At 48.2% G+C, this 17,388-nt stretch overlaps 1 protein-coding gene across 1 annotated transcript in view; it reads right to left on the bottom strand.

The window, feature by feature from the left end:
• RHPN1 (rhophilin Rho GTPase binding protein 1) overlaps window positions 1-17,388 on the bottom strand; it is a 51,366-nt gene continuing 33,978 nt past the window's right edge. Inside the window, exons 8-15 of the mRNA XM_039364910.1 lie at window positions 17,059-17,246; window positions 15,380-15,536; window positions 14,714-14,833; window positions 11,354-11,548; window positions 7,429-7,505; window positions 4,989-5,135; window positions 2,659-2,817; window positions 1-336 (exon numbers count right to left, since the gene is read on the bottom strand). Coding sequence (XP_039220844.1) covers window positions 136-336; window positions 2,659-2,817; window positions 4,989-5,135; window positions 7,429-7,505; window positions 11,354-11,548; window positions 14,714-14,833; window positions 15,380-15,536; window positions 17,059-17,246 — 1,244 coding nt within the window. The 3' untranslated portion in view covers window positions 1-135. The remainder of the gene's footprint in view (window positions 337-2,658; window positions 2,818-4,988; window positions 5,136-7,428; window positions 7,506-11,353; window positions 11,549-14,713; window positions 14,834-15,379; window positions 15,537-17,058; window positions 17,247-17,388) is intronic.

The raw sequence follows: 17,388 nt of genomic DNA, 5'->3' as shown, positions 1-17,388 counted from the left end.
ACAAAGCAAGGTGATACAACGCTGGTCCCCAAATGAGTCTCGTCTGAAGAGATCCCAGAACATCTGCCAGGTGGAATGTCCATCCCCTTCTCCAGTCCGGAGATGACGATGGGGCTGGGCACGAACTGTGGGGGCTCAGCGGCCCGCTGCGTTATCCCCCAGCGCGAAGGGGAGGGTCCCGGAGCTGCAGCTTTTGCTGCGCTTGCTCTTCCGCCCCCAGGCCAGGAGACCCCCGGTGGCTTTGCTGGGCAGGGGGGACTTGCGGCTGTTCTCTTTGTTGCTTTTCAGCACAGCAGCCGCGCCGGATGTTGTGGCTGTCGGCTTCTTGTCCAACTTCTGGAGGGTAGAAAAAGAGGATAGAATAATGTTATTGACACTTTAAATGTACATGAATACGTTAAGATGAGATCTTCATTGTACGCCGTTCTCAGGAGGTATCCAGCTCCAATATACACTGCGTAAACACAACCAAAATAATAATAATAATAACAACAAGAAATCTGGCAGATTGTGTGATGATTAATAATAATAAACATAATACACATAATAAGCAATAGAATAGAATAGAATAGAATAGAATAGAATAGAATAGAATATAGTAGAATAGAACAGAACAGAATAGAATAGCAAATATGGAATAGAATAGAATAGCAAATATGGAATAGAATAGAAAATATAGAATAGAATAGAATAGAATAGAATAGAATAGAATAGAATAGAATAGAATAGAATAGAAAATATGGAATAGAATAGAAAATATAGAACAGAGAACGGAATGGAATGGAATAGAATAGAATAGAATAGAATAGAATAGAATAGAATAGAATAGAATAGAATAGAATAGAATAGAATAGAAAATATGGAATAGAATAGAAAATATAGAACAGAGAACGGAATAGAATAGAATAGAATAGAATAGAATAGAATAGAATAGAAAATATGGAATAGAATAGAAAATATAGAACAGAGAACGGAATGGAATGGAATGGAATAGAATAGAATAGAATAGAATAGAATAGAATAGAATAGAATAGAATAGAATAGAATAGAAAATATGGAATGGAATTGAATGGAATGGAATAGAATAGAATAGAATAGAATAGAATAGAATAGAATAGAATAGAATAGAATCTGGAAGGGATCCTGGAGGTCTTCTAGTCCAGCCCCCTACCCAACCAGGAGAATCTATACCGTCTCAGACAGATGACTGTCCAGTCTCTTCTTAAAATCTCCAGTGATGGAGCACCCACAATTTCTGTGGCAAGTTGTTCCACTGGTTGATTGTCCTCACTGTCAGGAAGTTTCTCCTTAGTTCCAAGTTGCTTCTCTCCTTGATCAGTTTCCAACCATTGTTTCTGGTCCTTCCCTCTGGTGCTTTGGTGAACAACCTGATCCCCCACTTCTTTGTGGCAGCCCCTCAGATACTGGAACACTGCTATTATGTCTGCCCTATTTCTTCTTTTCTTTAGACTAGCCAAACCCAAGTCCTGCAGCCGTTCTTCATACGTTTTAGTCTCCAGGCCTTGGATCATCTTAGTTGCTCTTCTCTGAACTTTTTCCAAACTCTCAACATCTTTTTTGTGATATGGTGACCAAAATTGGCTGCAGTATTCCAGGTGTGGCCTCACTAGGGTTTTATAAAGCGGAACTAACACTTTGCATGATCTTGATTCTATGCCTCTGTTTATACAACCCAGGATAGTATTAGCTTTTTTGGCTGCTGTTGCACACGGCTGGCTCATAGTCAAGTGATCGTCCACTAGGACTCCAAGGTCCCTCTTACAGTGGCTGTTTTTATTAAATAATTAAATATTAAATAATAATGATAAATATTAAATAATAATGATAAATATTAAATGATGATGATAATAATAATAATAATAGTAGTAGTAGTAATAATAACTGTGCGATGATCCATAATAATAATAATAATAATGTTGGAAGGGACCTTGGAGGTCATCTAATCCAACCCCCTACTCAGGCGGGAAACCCTATACCACTACAGACAAATGGCTGTCCAGTCTCTTCTTAAAAACTTAAAAACAACAACAACAATAATTTACCAACATGCACACACACATATGACCCAGAGAAAAAACACAATCTAGTTCGGGTGTACACAGATACATGCCAAGGAAAACGAATCTTGCGAATTTACCAGACAGAGAAAAAGGAAGGCCAGAAGGATCAAGAAAAAGGTTTAGTCTTCGCCTTACGACCACAACTGAGCTCCAGGTTTGCGTGGCTAAGCGAGACCTTTACGCGAGGGAGTTTTTGCCCCATTTTAAGACTTTTCTCACCCCAGTTGTTAAGGGAATCACTGCCACTTATTCAGTTAGCAACCTGGTTCTTAAGTCAATCTGGCTTGCCCATTGCAGGTCGCAAAAGGGGATCCCGGGACACTGCAACCATCGTAACTACGAACCAGTTGCCAAGCGTCCCAAATTTTGATCACGTGACCACGGGGGGGAGGGGAATAACGCAACAGTCCTAAGGGTGAAACACGGCCAGAAGTCAATTTTTTCAACACCCTTGTTCACTCCCTGTCAAAGATGGCGAGCCTTCTTAAGAGACACCCCTCCCCCAAGGTTCCAGAACAATTGGGTTCCACCGTATCCCATCATCCACCGCCCCCGCCCCCCCTCCTCCTCGCCTTACCGCACTCTGCCCTTCCGGGGGCAGCAGGGTGATGACGCCCACCTTCACCCCTTCCTCTCCGGCCACCTTCAGCAGCTGCACCACGTCGGCGTGTTTGGACCACCTGCAGTCTTGGCCGTTGATGGAGACAATGTAGTCCCCTTCCTTCAAGCCAGCTTCCTGTCCAGATAGAAGCGGGCGTGATTTTGCTGGAGTTGGTTCAGGTGGGGGGAGAGGGGGGAGACCCTGGGGAAGGTCATCCGGGAAAGAGCGACGCAAGACGAACACGCCGCAGGAGGGGCACGGAAAAAGAGGTAGGGTTGGAAACACGTCACCCGAATTAGCTCCATCAAAACAACTCCCCCCACCCTACCCCGTTGTTTGCCATCTGGCAGCTGGTCTTCTGGACACTCGGCGTTAGCGAGATCGGTTTACCTCTCGGCTGCCGACAGACTATCCTTCTCGGCCATTAATTTTGCATGCTCTCCCTTTGAGGTTCCTCACGGTGGCCGAGGTCACCCCCTTCTTGGTTGACTTGAGCGATGAAGTACGTCCTTGTGTCTGCGTCCAGGGACTCAGATTCCACCTATCTGTTCTCCCAGGCCCCCAAATCCTTAGAGAGGCATCTGTTTTTGTAGATGCACGGACACGGCTCTTATTGGCCGAAGACCAACCTAACTGGCTAAGAACCAACTGACCCGTCTGATCAACTTCGTTGGGTGTTCTTCAGCTTCTACTGAATGACTCCCAGCATCAGATTTCCACCCTGACCCAAGGCTGCCCCTGTCAGCTGCCTTCTGACACCCGCTTGTGTGCTTTGACAGTCTGCGTGAACTCTGGGGAGGGTGGGGGGAAAGCGTAACTTCTGCATCTCCTTGAGATGCTGCTTCAAGGTAACCCAGCTGGGAGGAGAAAGCAGCTGCACACCAGCCTACGTCATCGTTCTGAAAGCATCTTGCTTCAACCCGACTCGTCATATGGGGGGGGGGTCAGTGATGGGAGGCAATTAAGAGGGGTTTTGGCGGGCGATTCTCCGTGCTACGCGTTCCTGCGATGCACTGTGGCTTCTAATAAAACTGTACGGTCCTCGACAAATGGAGCCAACAGCTGGCAGGTCCGACAGCCCCTCCAAAACACACTGGGAATACCCTATGCCAGTGGTGGCGAACCTATGGCACACGTGCCAGAGGCGGCACTCAGAGCCCTCTCTGTGGGCACATGCGCCATGCCCCAGAGATGGCAACTAGTAATAATAATAATACTAATAATAATGATAAAGTTGGAAGGACCTTAGAGGTCATCTGGTCCAACCCCCTGCTCAGGCAGGAAACCCTATACCAATGGTTCTCAACTTGTGGGTCGGGACCCCATTTGGGGTCGAACGACCATTTGACGGGGGTCGCCAAACAACGCAGTCCGCCATTTTTTTCCCCCTTTTCCTTAGCTGTGCTACTCCCTTTTCTTCTCTTGGCTTTCGAAAGCCAATAGAATAGACTCTCTTGAATAGACTCTAATTCTATTGGCTTTCCAAAGCCAATAGGAATTGTCCAGGCTGTCTCTGCCCTGCTGAGCCCGCCAAAAGTCCCATTCTGCAAACGGGGCTGCACCAGTTGAGTAGTCCTCGACTTACGACCGGTTGAGTAGTCCTCGACTTACGACCGGTGGGGGGTCGCGGCATTAAAAAGGTTGAGAACCACTGCCCTATACTATTGCGGACAAATGGCTGTCCCGTCCCTCCTGGCCTCGCATGCGCTCCTTTTCCTGGGCACGACCCATTGCATTGCCTTCTCAGCTGTTGGCTGGCCATCCAACTCAGAGGCGGCGTCTTTGAACTGCTGGCAGTGGGCTGCAGAGCGCCAGAGTGCGCCGGTCGAGGGGCCAGCAGGCTGTGGCTGCTGATGGACACTCATGGCTCTCATGTGCTCGCTGGCCTCTGTGTGTGGGGGCCGATGGTGTCAGGCAGCAGCTGCCCTGGCCCTTGCCTTACCCCATGTCAATGGCACCCCTGCCCTGCCTCGCCTCACCCCGCAGGACGAGTCTCCTGCCCACCGCCCCACCTGCCAGAGACCGCCTGGATCTCCCCCAACCCTGCCCGGCCCCCACAGGTGTCCCTCCCCACGAGCAACATTGAGGTGACCACGCCCATCTTGGCCACACCCACCCAATCTGCCACGACCACCATAGCCACGCCCACTCAGTGGGCCACACCCACCCGGCACCCGGCGATAAATAAGTGGGTTTTGGGTTGCAGTTTGGGCACTCGGTCTCTCAAAGGTTCGCCATCACTGGCCTAGAAGATTTCCAAAGCAACCTGGACCCCACCTTGGCGGTTACAGGACCGGGCAACTCACCGCCGCGCACCCACCAGCGATGATCCCGGCAACCAGGACTGGTGAGTCGCCTCGGAGGGTGAATCCAAAGCCGTTTGCTCCGCGGACCAAGTGCACCGTCCGTGCGGGATGCCACTTATTTTTGGCCGAGAAAATGGACAGGGGCCCCTAAGGCGGAAAAACAAAAACAGAGGGATGGTGCGCTACAGGGCAGGGAGAGATGGGGCTGGGCTGAGCCACCAGGACGTTCAGACATTACACTAGTTAACAGAAGGGAATATTTGTAGCTCTGGGATGAACTTGGTGCTCTCTGAGCTGGGTGGTTTTCTTGCAGACGTTTCATGGCGCAACTAGGGAACATCATCAGTGCTAGAAGGGAGGAGGAGGACTGTGGGGTCCCTGGTGCTCTCTGAGCTTGGCTGTTTTCTTGCAGACAGTGCTAGAAGAATGTGGGGTTTGCAGAGAAGAGGAGGAGGAGGAGGAGGAGGAGGAATGTGGGGTCCTTGATGCTCTCTAGTTTGCTGGTCACCTGTTCCTTCTGTGTTGGGAGTTTATCAGCAGCTGGCAGAGGACAGCTGACACTTGGCTGTTTTCTTCCAGACATTTCATGACCCAACTAGGGAGCATCATTAGTCCTAGAAGGGAGTGGGATTTGCAGAGAGGAGGAGGAGGAGGAGGAGGAGGAGGAGGAGGAGGAGAACTGTGGGGTCCTTGGTGGTCTGTGAACTTGGTGATTTTCTTGCAAATGTTTCATGACCCAATTAGGGAACTTTATCAGTGCTAGAAGAATGTGGGGTTTGCTCTCTAGAGATTAGAGATCTAAAGATTAATATCAAGACTAGATCAATTATCAAACAACCAACAAGACACCACCAAGGATCCTCCTCCTCCTCCTCCTCTTCCTCCTCTTCCCTTTCTCCTCCTCCTCCTCCACTGCAAACACCCACTCCCTTCTAGCACTGATGACGTTACCTAGTTGGGTCATGAAATGTCTGCAAGAAAGCCACCAAGCTCAGACACCACCAAGGATCCATCTCCTCCTTCTCCTTCTCCTCCTCTTCCCTTTCTCCTCTTCCTCCTCCACTGCAAACACCCACTCCCTTCTAGCACTGATGATGTTCCCTAGTTGGGTTATGAAACGTCTGCATGTAAACAACAAGCTCAGAGAACACCAAGGAGTCCCCATTGCAGTTGTCACTCTGATCACTCTTCCCCATTAACTCTCACAGAAAGATGCTTCTCCAAGCCTACTGAACCAATGTGGAGAGCCTCTGCTAGATTGTTCTCCACAAGTGACTTCATGTCCTTTGGATTTCTCCACGCTTATGGCTACTCCTGCTTAACTGAGCAGTAAATTTTGAAGCTCAGTTACAAGTTGGGCAGAGGGAAACAGCCAAGGAGAAGATCACTCTTCTTTTGAGAGGATACCAAAACCTCATCTACTTTGGTGATGGGACACAAGGAAGTATGACCTAGACCAGGGCTAGGCAATCTTGGCTCTTTTATGACTCGTGGACTTCAACTCCCAGAATTCCTGAGCCAGCAGGGCCCAGCTTGGAAACCTCTCCCTTTCTCCTCAGCGTAGCTGGCTCAGGAATTCTGGGAGTTGAAGTCCACGAGTCGTAAAAGAGCCAAGGTTCCTACCCCTGCCCTAGACCAGGGGTGAGGAATCTTGGCTCTTTTATGACTTGTGGACTTCAACTCCCAGAATTCCTGAGCCAGCATGGGGAACTATGGCCCCTTCATGACTGGTGGACTTCAACTCCCAGAATTCCTGAGCCAGCATGGGGAACTATGGCCCCTCATGACTGGTGGACTTCAACTCCCAGAATTCCTGAGCCAGCATGGGGAAACTATGCCCCTCTCATTACCTGTGGACTTCAACTCCCAGAATTCCTGAGCCAGCCTGGCTCAGCTTGGAAACCTCTCCCTTTCCCCTCAGCGTGGCTGGCTCAGGAATTCTGGGAGTTGGAGTCCACGAGCCATAAAAGAGCCGAGGTGGCCTACCCCTGACCTAGACAAAATTATTCTACTTGTCCAAGCTGAGAAAAGTAGAACGGAAAGATAATGTGTTGGTTGACTGGAAAAATCTTTGGAAGAGCTACCGATTACCCCTGACAAAGCTGAGGAAAGGACGGACAGAATCAAGGAGATGATGAAACATCTGTCCTTGGAAATAACTATGAATGATTGCTGGAGACAAAGTGCGATGGTGAACGTCGGTTCTTGCAATCTCCTGGACTTAGAATGGACTTGAGGGCAACTAAGTCTATCAGGAAGCTCCAATTTTTACTCCATCAGCTTGTGTCCATCCACTTTCCTGGGTCAAAGCGGGAGAAGCATGCATTGATATGCACAAGTGTACACTGGAAATCACAACACACAGGATTTTTTTTTAGCTCCGGTTCTTTCAAGAACCGTCCGCACAACACGGTCCTCTCGCAGCAGGTATCAAACTTACCAGCCGATGAAAGATGTCTGTGATTTTCACCTTGGAGAAATTGGGAGATTTGATTTCAGGTCTCTGGTGTGTTTTGGCTAGAAAAACACAAGAAGAGGGGAGAACGTTACAACTTGGGAACTTGGTTCCTTCCATACTTTAGTTCACCCTGAAGACAGGCCTAAAACGACAAAAGTGTGTTTTCTATGCATCTAAATACAGAATTTGACCCTTGGGCAAGTTCCTAGTCCTTCAGCCTAGAGCAGGGCTAGGCCACCTTGGCTCTTTTATGACTCGTGGACTTCAACTCCCAGAATTCCTGAGCCAGCCATGCTGAGGGGAAAGGGAGAGGCTTCCAAGCTGAGCCAGGCTGGCTCAGGAATTCTGGGAGTTGAAGTCCACGAGTCATGAAGGGGCCAAAGTTTCCCTCATACTAGCTCAGGAATTCTGGGAGTTGAAGTCCACGAATCATAAAAGAGCCAAGGTTGCCTACCCCTGGACTAGAACAACCTAGAACATTTCAGAACTTCTGAAAAAGAGCCGGGATGAGACTTAGAATTTCAGAAGCCATGAAGGGAGAGTTGAACACAATTCAGTGAGCATAATCAGTCCTTTGATCCTTCACGAAACACCAAAGCAAGATGTCTTTGATACTGGTCAACGGAGGCCATGATTAAACCCAACCTTGTTGTGTTGTCTGCTCCAAAAGCTGTTGTTACATGAAAATATAATGTCTGTCACTTAAGGGGTCATGCTGGACTCGTGGTTCCTATCGGAAGAGCAGGTGGAAGCTGTGGCCTAGGGGGTCTTCACCCTGTTTTGGTCAACATGTTAACCCCAACCCATCTAGATGTGGTGACCCTCATTCCTGTCCTTGTCATCACAGGGTAGATTACTGCAATGTATGGCAAGTGGCACCACCCTTGAAGATTGATCAGAAACTGGAATTAGAGCCAAATGGAGCTACTTGCGTGCCAAGAGGCCACAACTGTTATAGCTACCTGGCATCTATGTTGTGGGTGTTGCATTACATGAGATTTCCAGGCACAATTCCAAGTATTAATTTAATCTTTCAAGCCCTGAATGGCTCTGTTTTTAGATATTAGATCTTAGATATTGGATACGACTTAGTGAAAAGAAGGATTAGGGGTGACCCGATAGCCGTCTTCCAACATTTGAGGGGCTGCCACAAAGAAGAGGGGTGTGTGTGTCAACCTATTTTCCAAAGCACCTGACGGCAAGACAAGAAATACTGGATGGAAACTCATCAAGGAGGGAAGCAACCTGGAGAAGCTTCCTAACAGTGAGAACAATGAACCAGTGGAACAACCTGCCTCCAGAAGTTGTGGGTGCTCATCAAGGGAATTTTTTAACAAGAGATTGGACAGCCATTTATCTGAGTTGGTATAGGGCAGGGGTAGGCAACCTTAGCTCTTTTATGACTCGAGGACTTCAATTCCCAGAATTCCTGAGCCAGCATGGGGGAACTATGGCCACCTCATGACTGGTGGACTTCAACTCCCAGAATTCCTGAGCCAGCATGGGGGAACCATGGCCCCCTCATGACTCGTGGACTTAAACTCCCAGAATTCCTCAGCCAGCATGGGGGAACTATGGCCCCCTCATGACTCGTGGACTTCAACTCCCAGAATTCCTGAGCCAGCATGGGGGAACTATGGCCACCTCATGACTCGTGGACTTCAACTCCCAGAATTCCTCAGCCAGCATGGGGTAACTATGGCCCCTTCAAGACTTGCGGACTTCAATTCCCAGAATTCCTGAGCCAGCATGGCTCAGCTTGGGAACCTCTCCCTTTCCCCTCAGCATGGCTGGCTCAGGAATTCTGGGAGTTGAAGTCCACGAGTCACGAAAGAGCCACGGTTGTCTAGCCCTGGTATAGGGTCTCCTGCTTGAACTGGGGGTTGGACTAGAAGATGTCCAATGTCCCTTCCAACTCTGTTATTCTGTTATTATTCCAATTTTACCCCTTTTTGAGCCAAAAGGATTATTCATTCGAGGCTCAAGGATAGCAAAGGCCAAATTTCTCTAAGTTCACCGAAAAAACAAAAACTTTAAAAAAAAAACCAGTTGCAAGAATTAGGTAGGTCTAGTCAAGAGAAAAGAAGGATTAGGGGTGACATGATAACAGTCTTCCAGTGTTTGAGGGGCTGCCCCAAAGAAGAAGGAGTCAAGCTCTTCTCCAAAGCACCTGAAGGCAGGACAAGAAGCAACGGAAGGAAACTGATCAAGGAGAGAAGCAACCTGGAACTAAGGAGAAATTTCCTGACAGTTAAACAATTAACCAGTGGAACCACCTGCCTCCAGAAGTGGTGAATGCTCCAACACTGGAAGTTTTTAAGAAGAGACTGGACAGCCATTTGTCCGAAATGGAATAGGGTTTCCTGCCTGAGCAGGGGGTTGGACTAGATGACCTCCAAGGTCCCTTCCAACTCTGTTATTCTATATTCTGTTTTCAGATCTAGACAAGCTTGGCACTGGCTCTTGGGAGGCAAAGCTCAATCCATATCCACTTGTCCATTTACCGTCATGGTTCCGACAGACAGAGACGAATAAAGCAAAACTCAAGTCTTGCGAAATCCCTCAAAGAACACATTTATTAGTTACGAAGTACTGGCACGGTCAAGAGTGAAGCCAAGCCTGGATACACACGTAATAATTCCCCAACGCAAAGTTAAAAATCCCTCCCATAAAACTATGCAAGCGACCCCGTTCCCCAATGCAATCATTTGGTGGGCTTTTTCTACGACACCCAGCCTGCCGGCGCGGGAGCAACCCATGACCTTGGTTCCCATGGGACAAAAGATTGCAGTAGTGGCCAAAATTGTGGAAACCTTTTGGGAAAAGTGTACAGTAGAAATGCCACCTTTGGTTAAGTTTCCACCCATTTTCCTTCTAATTTCTTTATAACTGTAGCCTTGTTCACTTAATAATACTATTTTACATTGCTTCCTGGACGACCAGTCAACTCTTTGCACCATGACTTTAATTTTATTACATTTTACAAGCTCACAAAAGGAAAGAACACAAAAAACCCAACCAACTTGATAGCGATCACAGAACACACTGACAAATGTCCTCCTCTCAGCTTCAATAAATAAATAATAATAGTAGTAGTAGTAGTAGTAGTAGTAGTAAAGTTGGAAGGGACCTTGGAGGTCATCTAGTCCAACCCCCTGCTCAGGCAGGAAACCCTATACCATTTCAGACAAATGGCTGTCCAGTCTCTTCTTGAAAACCTTCCAGTGTTGGAGCATTCACCGCTTCTGGAAGCAGGTGGTTCCACTAGTTAATTGTTCTGTCAGGAAGTTTCTCCTTAGTTTTAGGTTGCTTCTCTCCTTGACTAGTTTCCATCCGTTGCTTCTTGTCCTGCCTTCAGGCACCTTGGAAAATAGCTTGACTCTCTCTTCTTTGGGGCAGCCCCTGAGATACTGGAACATTGCTATCATGTCCCCCCTCGTCCTTCTCTTCATCAATCAGTGGATCCTACTGTGATCTGATTGGCTCATGGCCAAAACAAGATGACATCCGATTGGCTCTCTAAGCACTCGTGCTCATTGGCTACAATCAGATGAAGGAAAGCTACCTGAGATCAATCTAAGCAAGTTGTGCTTCCTTTTTCTGGTTATTTGGCTATTTTCATAGAATACAGTACAGATAATTGAACAAACTTTGTTGCATTACATTCTTGATTAAATTATCTTTCTACTGATATACACTTTTATGGTACTGCGCCAAAGAAAAGTGGTGTCATTAGCCATCAAACCTCAAAAATATACTTTTCCCAAAAGGTTTCCACCATTTTGGCCACCACTGTATTATGACGAGCAAAGCATCTGGGCAGCCCCCCTCCTTCTTTTCTATGTGGTGACCCAGAACGAGCAGGAAAATGGCTGCCGCCCTGCTCAGTGGCAGCGCTGACACTCACGGCGAATGTCGGGGGCTTCTGCCGTTTCGAAGAAATCTTCCTCGTGGTCAATTTCGGAATATTTGCTGAGGGAACGTTTGTGGGCCAGCGAGAGGACCTCCTGCAGGATATCCATCTTCCTCAGGATTTTGCACAAGCTGTGGATCCTCATGGCTTCCTCATGCTTGATGATAGCTTTCTTGAGGTGAGCTTTCCCTGTCAAAACACAACACGTGTCCGCCTTGGAGGACTAGAACCCACAGCCCCAACACCAGCCTTGTGTGTTTGGCCACTGGTTGATCACACCTGGAATACTACCTCCAGTTTGGGTCACCACACTACAAAAAAAAAAAAAAAAAAAAAAAAAAGATGTTGAGGCTTTGGGAAAAGTACAAAGAAGAGCAACTAAGATGATTAAAGGCCTGGAGACTAAAAGATATGAAAGAACAGTTGCAGGATTTGGGTATGGCCAGTCTAGAGAAAAGAAGGACCGGGTGGGGGGACAGGATAGCAGTATTCCAGTATTTGAGGGGCTGCCCCAAAGAAGAGGGAGTCAAGCTATTCTCCAAAGCGCCTGAAGGCAGGACAAGAAGCAACGGATGGAAACTAATCAAGGAGAGAAGCAACCTAGAACTAAGGAGAAACTTCCTGACAGTGAGAACAATTAGCCAGTGGAACAACCTGCCTCCAGAAGCGGTGAATGCTTCAACACTGGAGGTTTTTAAGAAGGGACTGGACAGCCATCTGTCCGAAATGGTATAGGGTTTCCTGCCTGAGCAGGGGGTTGGACTAGATGACCTCCAAGGTCCCTTCCAACTTTATTATTATTATTATTGATCATCGCACAGTCAGCCAGATGTTCAGACTGGACTTGGCATTTTTGTCTACCTATCGATGATGATGATGATGATGATGATGATGATGATTAACTTCCCCAGATATCAAGGCAAGCAATTCAACAAGCTTTGAAAAAAGGGGCAAAGAAGAGCAACTAAAATGATTGAAGGCCTGGAGGCTAAAACATACAAGGCCACACTTGGAATCCTGCATCCAATTTTGGTCACCACGATGTAAAAAAGAGGTTGAGACTCTAGAAAGAGTACAGAGAAGAGCAACAAAGAGGATCAGGGGACTGGAGGCTAAAACATATAAGGAACGGCTGCTGGAATTGGGCATGTCTAGTTTAATGAAGAGAAGGACCAGGGGGGACAGGATAGCTGTGTTCCAATATCTCAGGGGCTGCCCCAAAGGAGAGGGAGTCAAGCTATTCTCCAAAGCATTTGAGGGCAGGAGAAGAAACGATGGATGGAAACGGATCAAGGAGAGAAGCAACCTGGAACTAAGGAGAAACTTCCTAACAGTGAGGACAATCAACCAGTGGAACACCTTGCCTTCAGAAGTTGTGAGTGCTCCATCACTGGAGGCTTTTAAGAAGAGATTGGAGTGCCATTTATCAGAAATACTATAGCGTCTCCTGCTTGAGCAGGGGATTGGACTAGAAGACCTTCAAAGTCCCTTCCAGCTCAAGGAGTAGACCTCTATTCTGATTCTGATCTGTCTCATAAACACCTCAGTGCACAAGAAACCTCAAACTTGCTCCATTCCTCAACACAACTGGGAAATTGCCCTCGCGAAATTATCCTCTAAATTTCACCAGAGGGCTAAAAAAAACAGTATTCTTACCCTAAATTTAAATAGAATCGTGTGAGTAGATGGAACTGACTTAAATTAAAAAAAACAAAACAACGGAAGTAGTTCTACCAGAAAAAGATCTACAATTCACACCGACAAAAAAATTGTTGACTCTTATGGAACCGAGTCTACATTCTTCCCAGAAGTGGGATGGGAATGTTGGCCCTTTTCAGAATCCACAACAAACGAAGGTCACAATGCAAAGTTCTGGCGGTTGGCTAGGAGACAGAGGTCTGAATCAAGGGTTCCTCAAGCTTGGAGACTTGAAGACTTATGGATTTCAACTCCCAGAATTCCTCAGCCAGGCTGAGGAATTCTGGGAGTTGAAGTCCAGAAGTCTTCAAGTTGTCATGGTTGAGGACCCCTGTTCTAAATAATAGAACAGAAGAACAGAATTAGAAGGAACTTTGGAGTTGACGACTATCTGTATATGTCAAGTGCTGAAATTTTGATCACATGACCCTGGGGATGTTGTGAGGATCGTAAGTTGTAAGTCTGCCAAAAGAGCCAGCACAGTGCTAGGCTGCATCAACAGAGGGAGAGAATCAAGATCACGTGAAGGGTTGATACCACTTTACAAGGCCTTGGTAAGGCCACACTTGGAATACTGCATCCAGTTTTGGTCACCGTGATGCAAAAAAGATATTGAGACTCTAGAAAGAGTACAGAGAAGAGCAACAAAGATGATTAGAGGACGAGGCTAAAACATATAAGGAACGGTTGCTGGAATTGGGGATGTCTAGTTAACTTTTATTTAAAAACTTAAACAATTTTTAAATAATTTTTTTTAATAATTGGAATTGATTTATAACTTATTGGTCATTCTTATTACACAGCTCACGAAAGCTCATCGCTTTTCAATGTCTTTTCAAATCAATGCAGAAACCTTTGCAGATTCAATAAATAGATCTTGACCTACACATGGATAGAATCAAGATCACATTAAGTGTTAATGCCACTTTGTAACACCTTGGTAAGGCCACACTTGGAATCCTGCATCCAGTTTTGGTCACCACGATGTAAAAAAAGACGTTGAGACTCTAGAAGGAGTACAGAGAAGAGCAACAAAGATGATCAGGGGACTGGAGGCTCAAACATATAAGGAACGGTTGCTGGAATTGGGTATGTCTAGTTTAATGAAGAGAAGGACGAGGGGGGACAGGATAGCAGTCTTCCAATATCTCAGGGGCTGCCCCAAAGAAGAGGGAGTCAAGCTATTCTCCAAAGTGCCTGAAGGCAGGACAAGAAGCAATGGAGGGAAACTGATCAAGGAGAGAAGCAACCTAGAACTAAGGAGAAACTTCCTGACAGTGAGAACAATTAATCAGTGGAACAACCTGCCTCCAGAAGCTGTGAATGCTCCAACACTGGAAGTCTTTAAGAAGAGACTGGACGGAAATTTGTCCGAAATGGTGTAGGGTTTCCTGCCTGAACAGGAGGTTGGACTAGATGACCTCCAAGTCCCTCCCAACTTTTATTATTATTATCATTATTATTATTATTTATTATGATGATGTCACTCTTTTCAGTGGCGTGGTAATTTTGAACGGAGACTGAATGAGCAGTTGAGGATTCCTGGATACTACTTGCAATCAAGAAGGGGTCCCTGTTCTTGTTTGACTTCTTGCCCTCATTTCTGCACCCAGGAAGATTTTTGGGGGGGGGGGAGGAAGGGAAGGTGTCACTCACCCAGTCGCCGGCGGGCTTCCTGGTCTTGCAAAAGCAAGGAAGGAGCCGGTCCTTCCGGCGTGGAGACGTGAAACTGGAGGAATGCTTTCTCATGCTCGGGAAAAGCCACCTCCGACGAGGCTGCAGAAACAAAGAGAAGGTTGGTTGGAAGAAGGGATGGAGAGATGCTGGACCTTCCTTGGTTTAGACCAGGGGTGGGGAATGAGGACCCCCCTTTAGGACTTCGGGACTTCAACTCCCAGAATTCCTGAGCCAGCAAGATGGATTAGAACAGGGGTGGGGAACGAGAGCCCCCTTTAGGAGTTGTGGACTTCAACTCCCAGATGGAGTTTCTCAATCATCCAGGAAGGAAAGGAAGATGAGGGGAAGGGAAGGAGGAAGGCAGGCAGGCAGGAAGGAAGGAAGGAAGATGAGAGGGAGAATGGAAGGAGGAGAGAAAAAGAAGAGAGGGAGAAAGGAAGGAAGGAGAGAGGGAGGGAGGGAGGAAGGAAAAAAGGAAAGGAGGAAAAAAGAGGCTTCACCATATCAACGGACACCCTACAGCTCAGATCTATTTTTTCCCTACGCAACGGAGTCCCCTGCCGCCGTCTCCTCCTCCTCCTCCCCCCCTCCTCAGATGGTCCTTTGTGGGAACAGAAGAAGCTCTTGACAAATGTGGTTACTCACCTGGGCAGTCACAAAGTGCCACTGCGGCGTAATAGTGGGAGAGAGCCTTGAAGTGTTCGGCTTTGACGTGCACCATGGAGGTCCAGGAGAAGGGCACGTAGTCTTTGACCTGGGGCTGGTCCATGGTCTGGTGCACCAAGGAGTAGACCTCTTCCACCTGGGGAGGCAAAGGGGAGGGGGGCAAGATGACGACGGGAAGCCCAAGGAGGCCAGAAAGAGGCCATCACCCTCCCTTGATGGCCACCAGGAGCACATCTGGCTGGGCTTCCACGGCCAGTGCAGGGCTTGGTGAATATCTGTAGCTGGGGTGAAGGAGGAGGGTGGAGGGTGGGTCACCTCAGGTGAGGGTCGCTGGGAGGTGACGTGATGGCTAGGGGGAGGGTTGAGTAGGCTGGCATTCCGCCAGCAATTCCATCCACAGACCCATCGACCTACAACCAGCCTACGAACCCCACAAAATTCAAATCAACCACACAGACAACCAGCGACAGCACCGGCCCTCAACCATCCCGCGCAATCCCCCACTTCCACCAGCACTTCACCTACCAAGGAGCCTTACCTGACGTGACCTCCCCATCACAAGATCCATCACCTCACGTAATGTGACCCATCACAAGACCCTCACCTGACGTGACCCTTACCTGATCCATCATAAGACCTTCACCTGTGACCAACACCTGACCCATCACTAGACCCTCACCTGACCCATCATAAGACCTTCACCTGTGACCAACACCTGACCCATCACTAGACCCTCACCTGACCCATCATAAGACCTTCACCTGTGATCCTCATCTGACCCATCACTAGACGCTCACCTGACATGACCCATTATAAGATCCTCACCTGACCCATCATAAGACCTTCATCTCTGACCCACACCTGACCCATCCCTAGACCTTCACCTGACCCATCACCTTCACCTGTGATCCTCATCTGACCCATCACTAGACCCTCACCTGACATGACCCATCACAAGACCCTCACCTATGATTCTCACCTGACCCATCACAAGACCACCTGATGTGACCCATCACTAGACCCTCACCTGTGACCCACACCTGACCCATCACTAGACTTCACCTGACCCATCATAAGACCTTCACCTGTGACCCACACCTGACCCATCATTAGACCCTTACCTGACGTGACCCATCACAAGACCCTCACCTGACCCATCATAAGACCTTCACCTCTGACCCACACCTGACCCATCACTAGACCCTCACCTGATGTGACCCATCACACCTAACATGACCCTCACCTGACCCATCACTAGACCCTCACCTGACGTGACCCACACCTGACCCATCACGAGACTTTTACCTATGACCCTCACCTGACCCATCACAAAACCCATCACAAGACCCTCATCTGATGTGACCCACACCTGACCCATAAGACCCTCACCTGTCATGATCCACCCCAAGACCCTCACCTCACGTGACCTCCCCATCACAGACCTACTCTCCACCCGAAGCCCTTATACGCAGGAGAACCCCAACAATGACATCCCCTGAACTCCGCTGAAGAGGTTTCCTAGCCTGTTCAACGCTACGTTCAGAAACCAGCCCACCAGCTCAGAGCGCGAACCTCCCCCCTCCCTGCGCAGGATCCCCTCTGGTGGGACCCCGATGCCTCCGCTCCCCCTGGCGCCCCCTTGCGCCGGGATGCCCTACCCGGGACGCCTCCTGGGCCAGCTGCAGGCAAGCGAGGAAGTCCCTCTGGGCTCCGAGCAACAGGACCTTCTCGAAGACGCACTCCTGCACCTGGGCGATCATCAGCCACACCAGCATGTTGAGGGAGGGGCTGCTCATGTCGAGGCTGGGGGCGTTGGAGAAGTTCTCCTTCAGGTAGTTGAAGGCGCCTGCACACGGAGCAAAAGGGCGGGCCTGAGATCAAGCACAGGGGAAGTCCTCGACTTACATCCACCGCGGAGCCCAACATTTCCTTTGCGAAGCCAGGCGGTTCTTAAGTGAGTTTCGCCCCATTTTTATGGCTTTTCTTGC

The sequence above is a fragment of the Crotalus tigris genome, unplaced genomic scaffold (genome assembly GCF_016545835.1).
Source record: "Crotalus tigris isolate CLP2741 ecotype Arizona unplaced genomic scaffold, ASM1654583v1 scf7180000019926.259901, whole genome shotgun sequence".
Classification (NCBI taxonomy): domain Eukaryota; kingdom Metazoa; phylum Chordata; class Lepidosauria; order Squamata; family Viperidae; genus Crotalus; species Crotalus tigris.
This window is presented reverse-complemented; position numbering and strand designations above follow the sequence as displayed.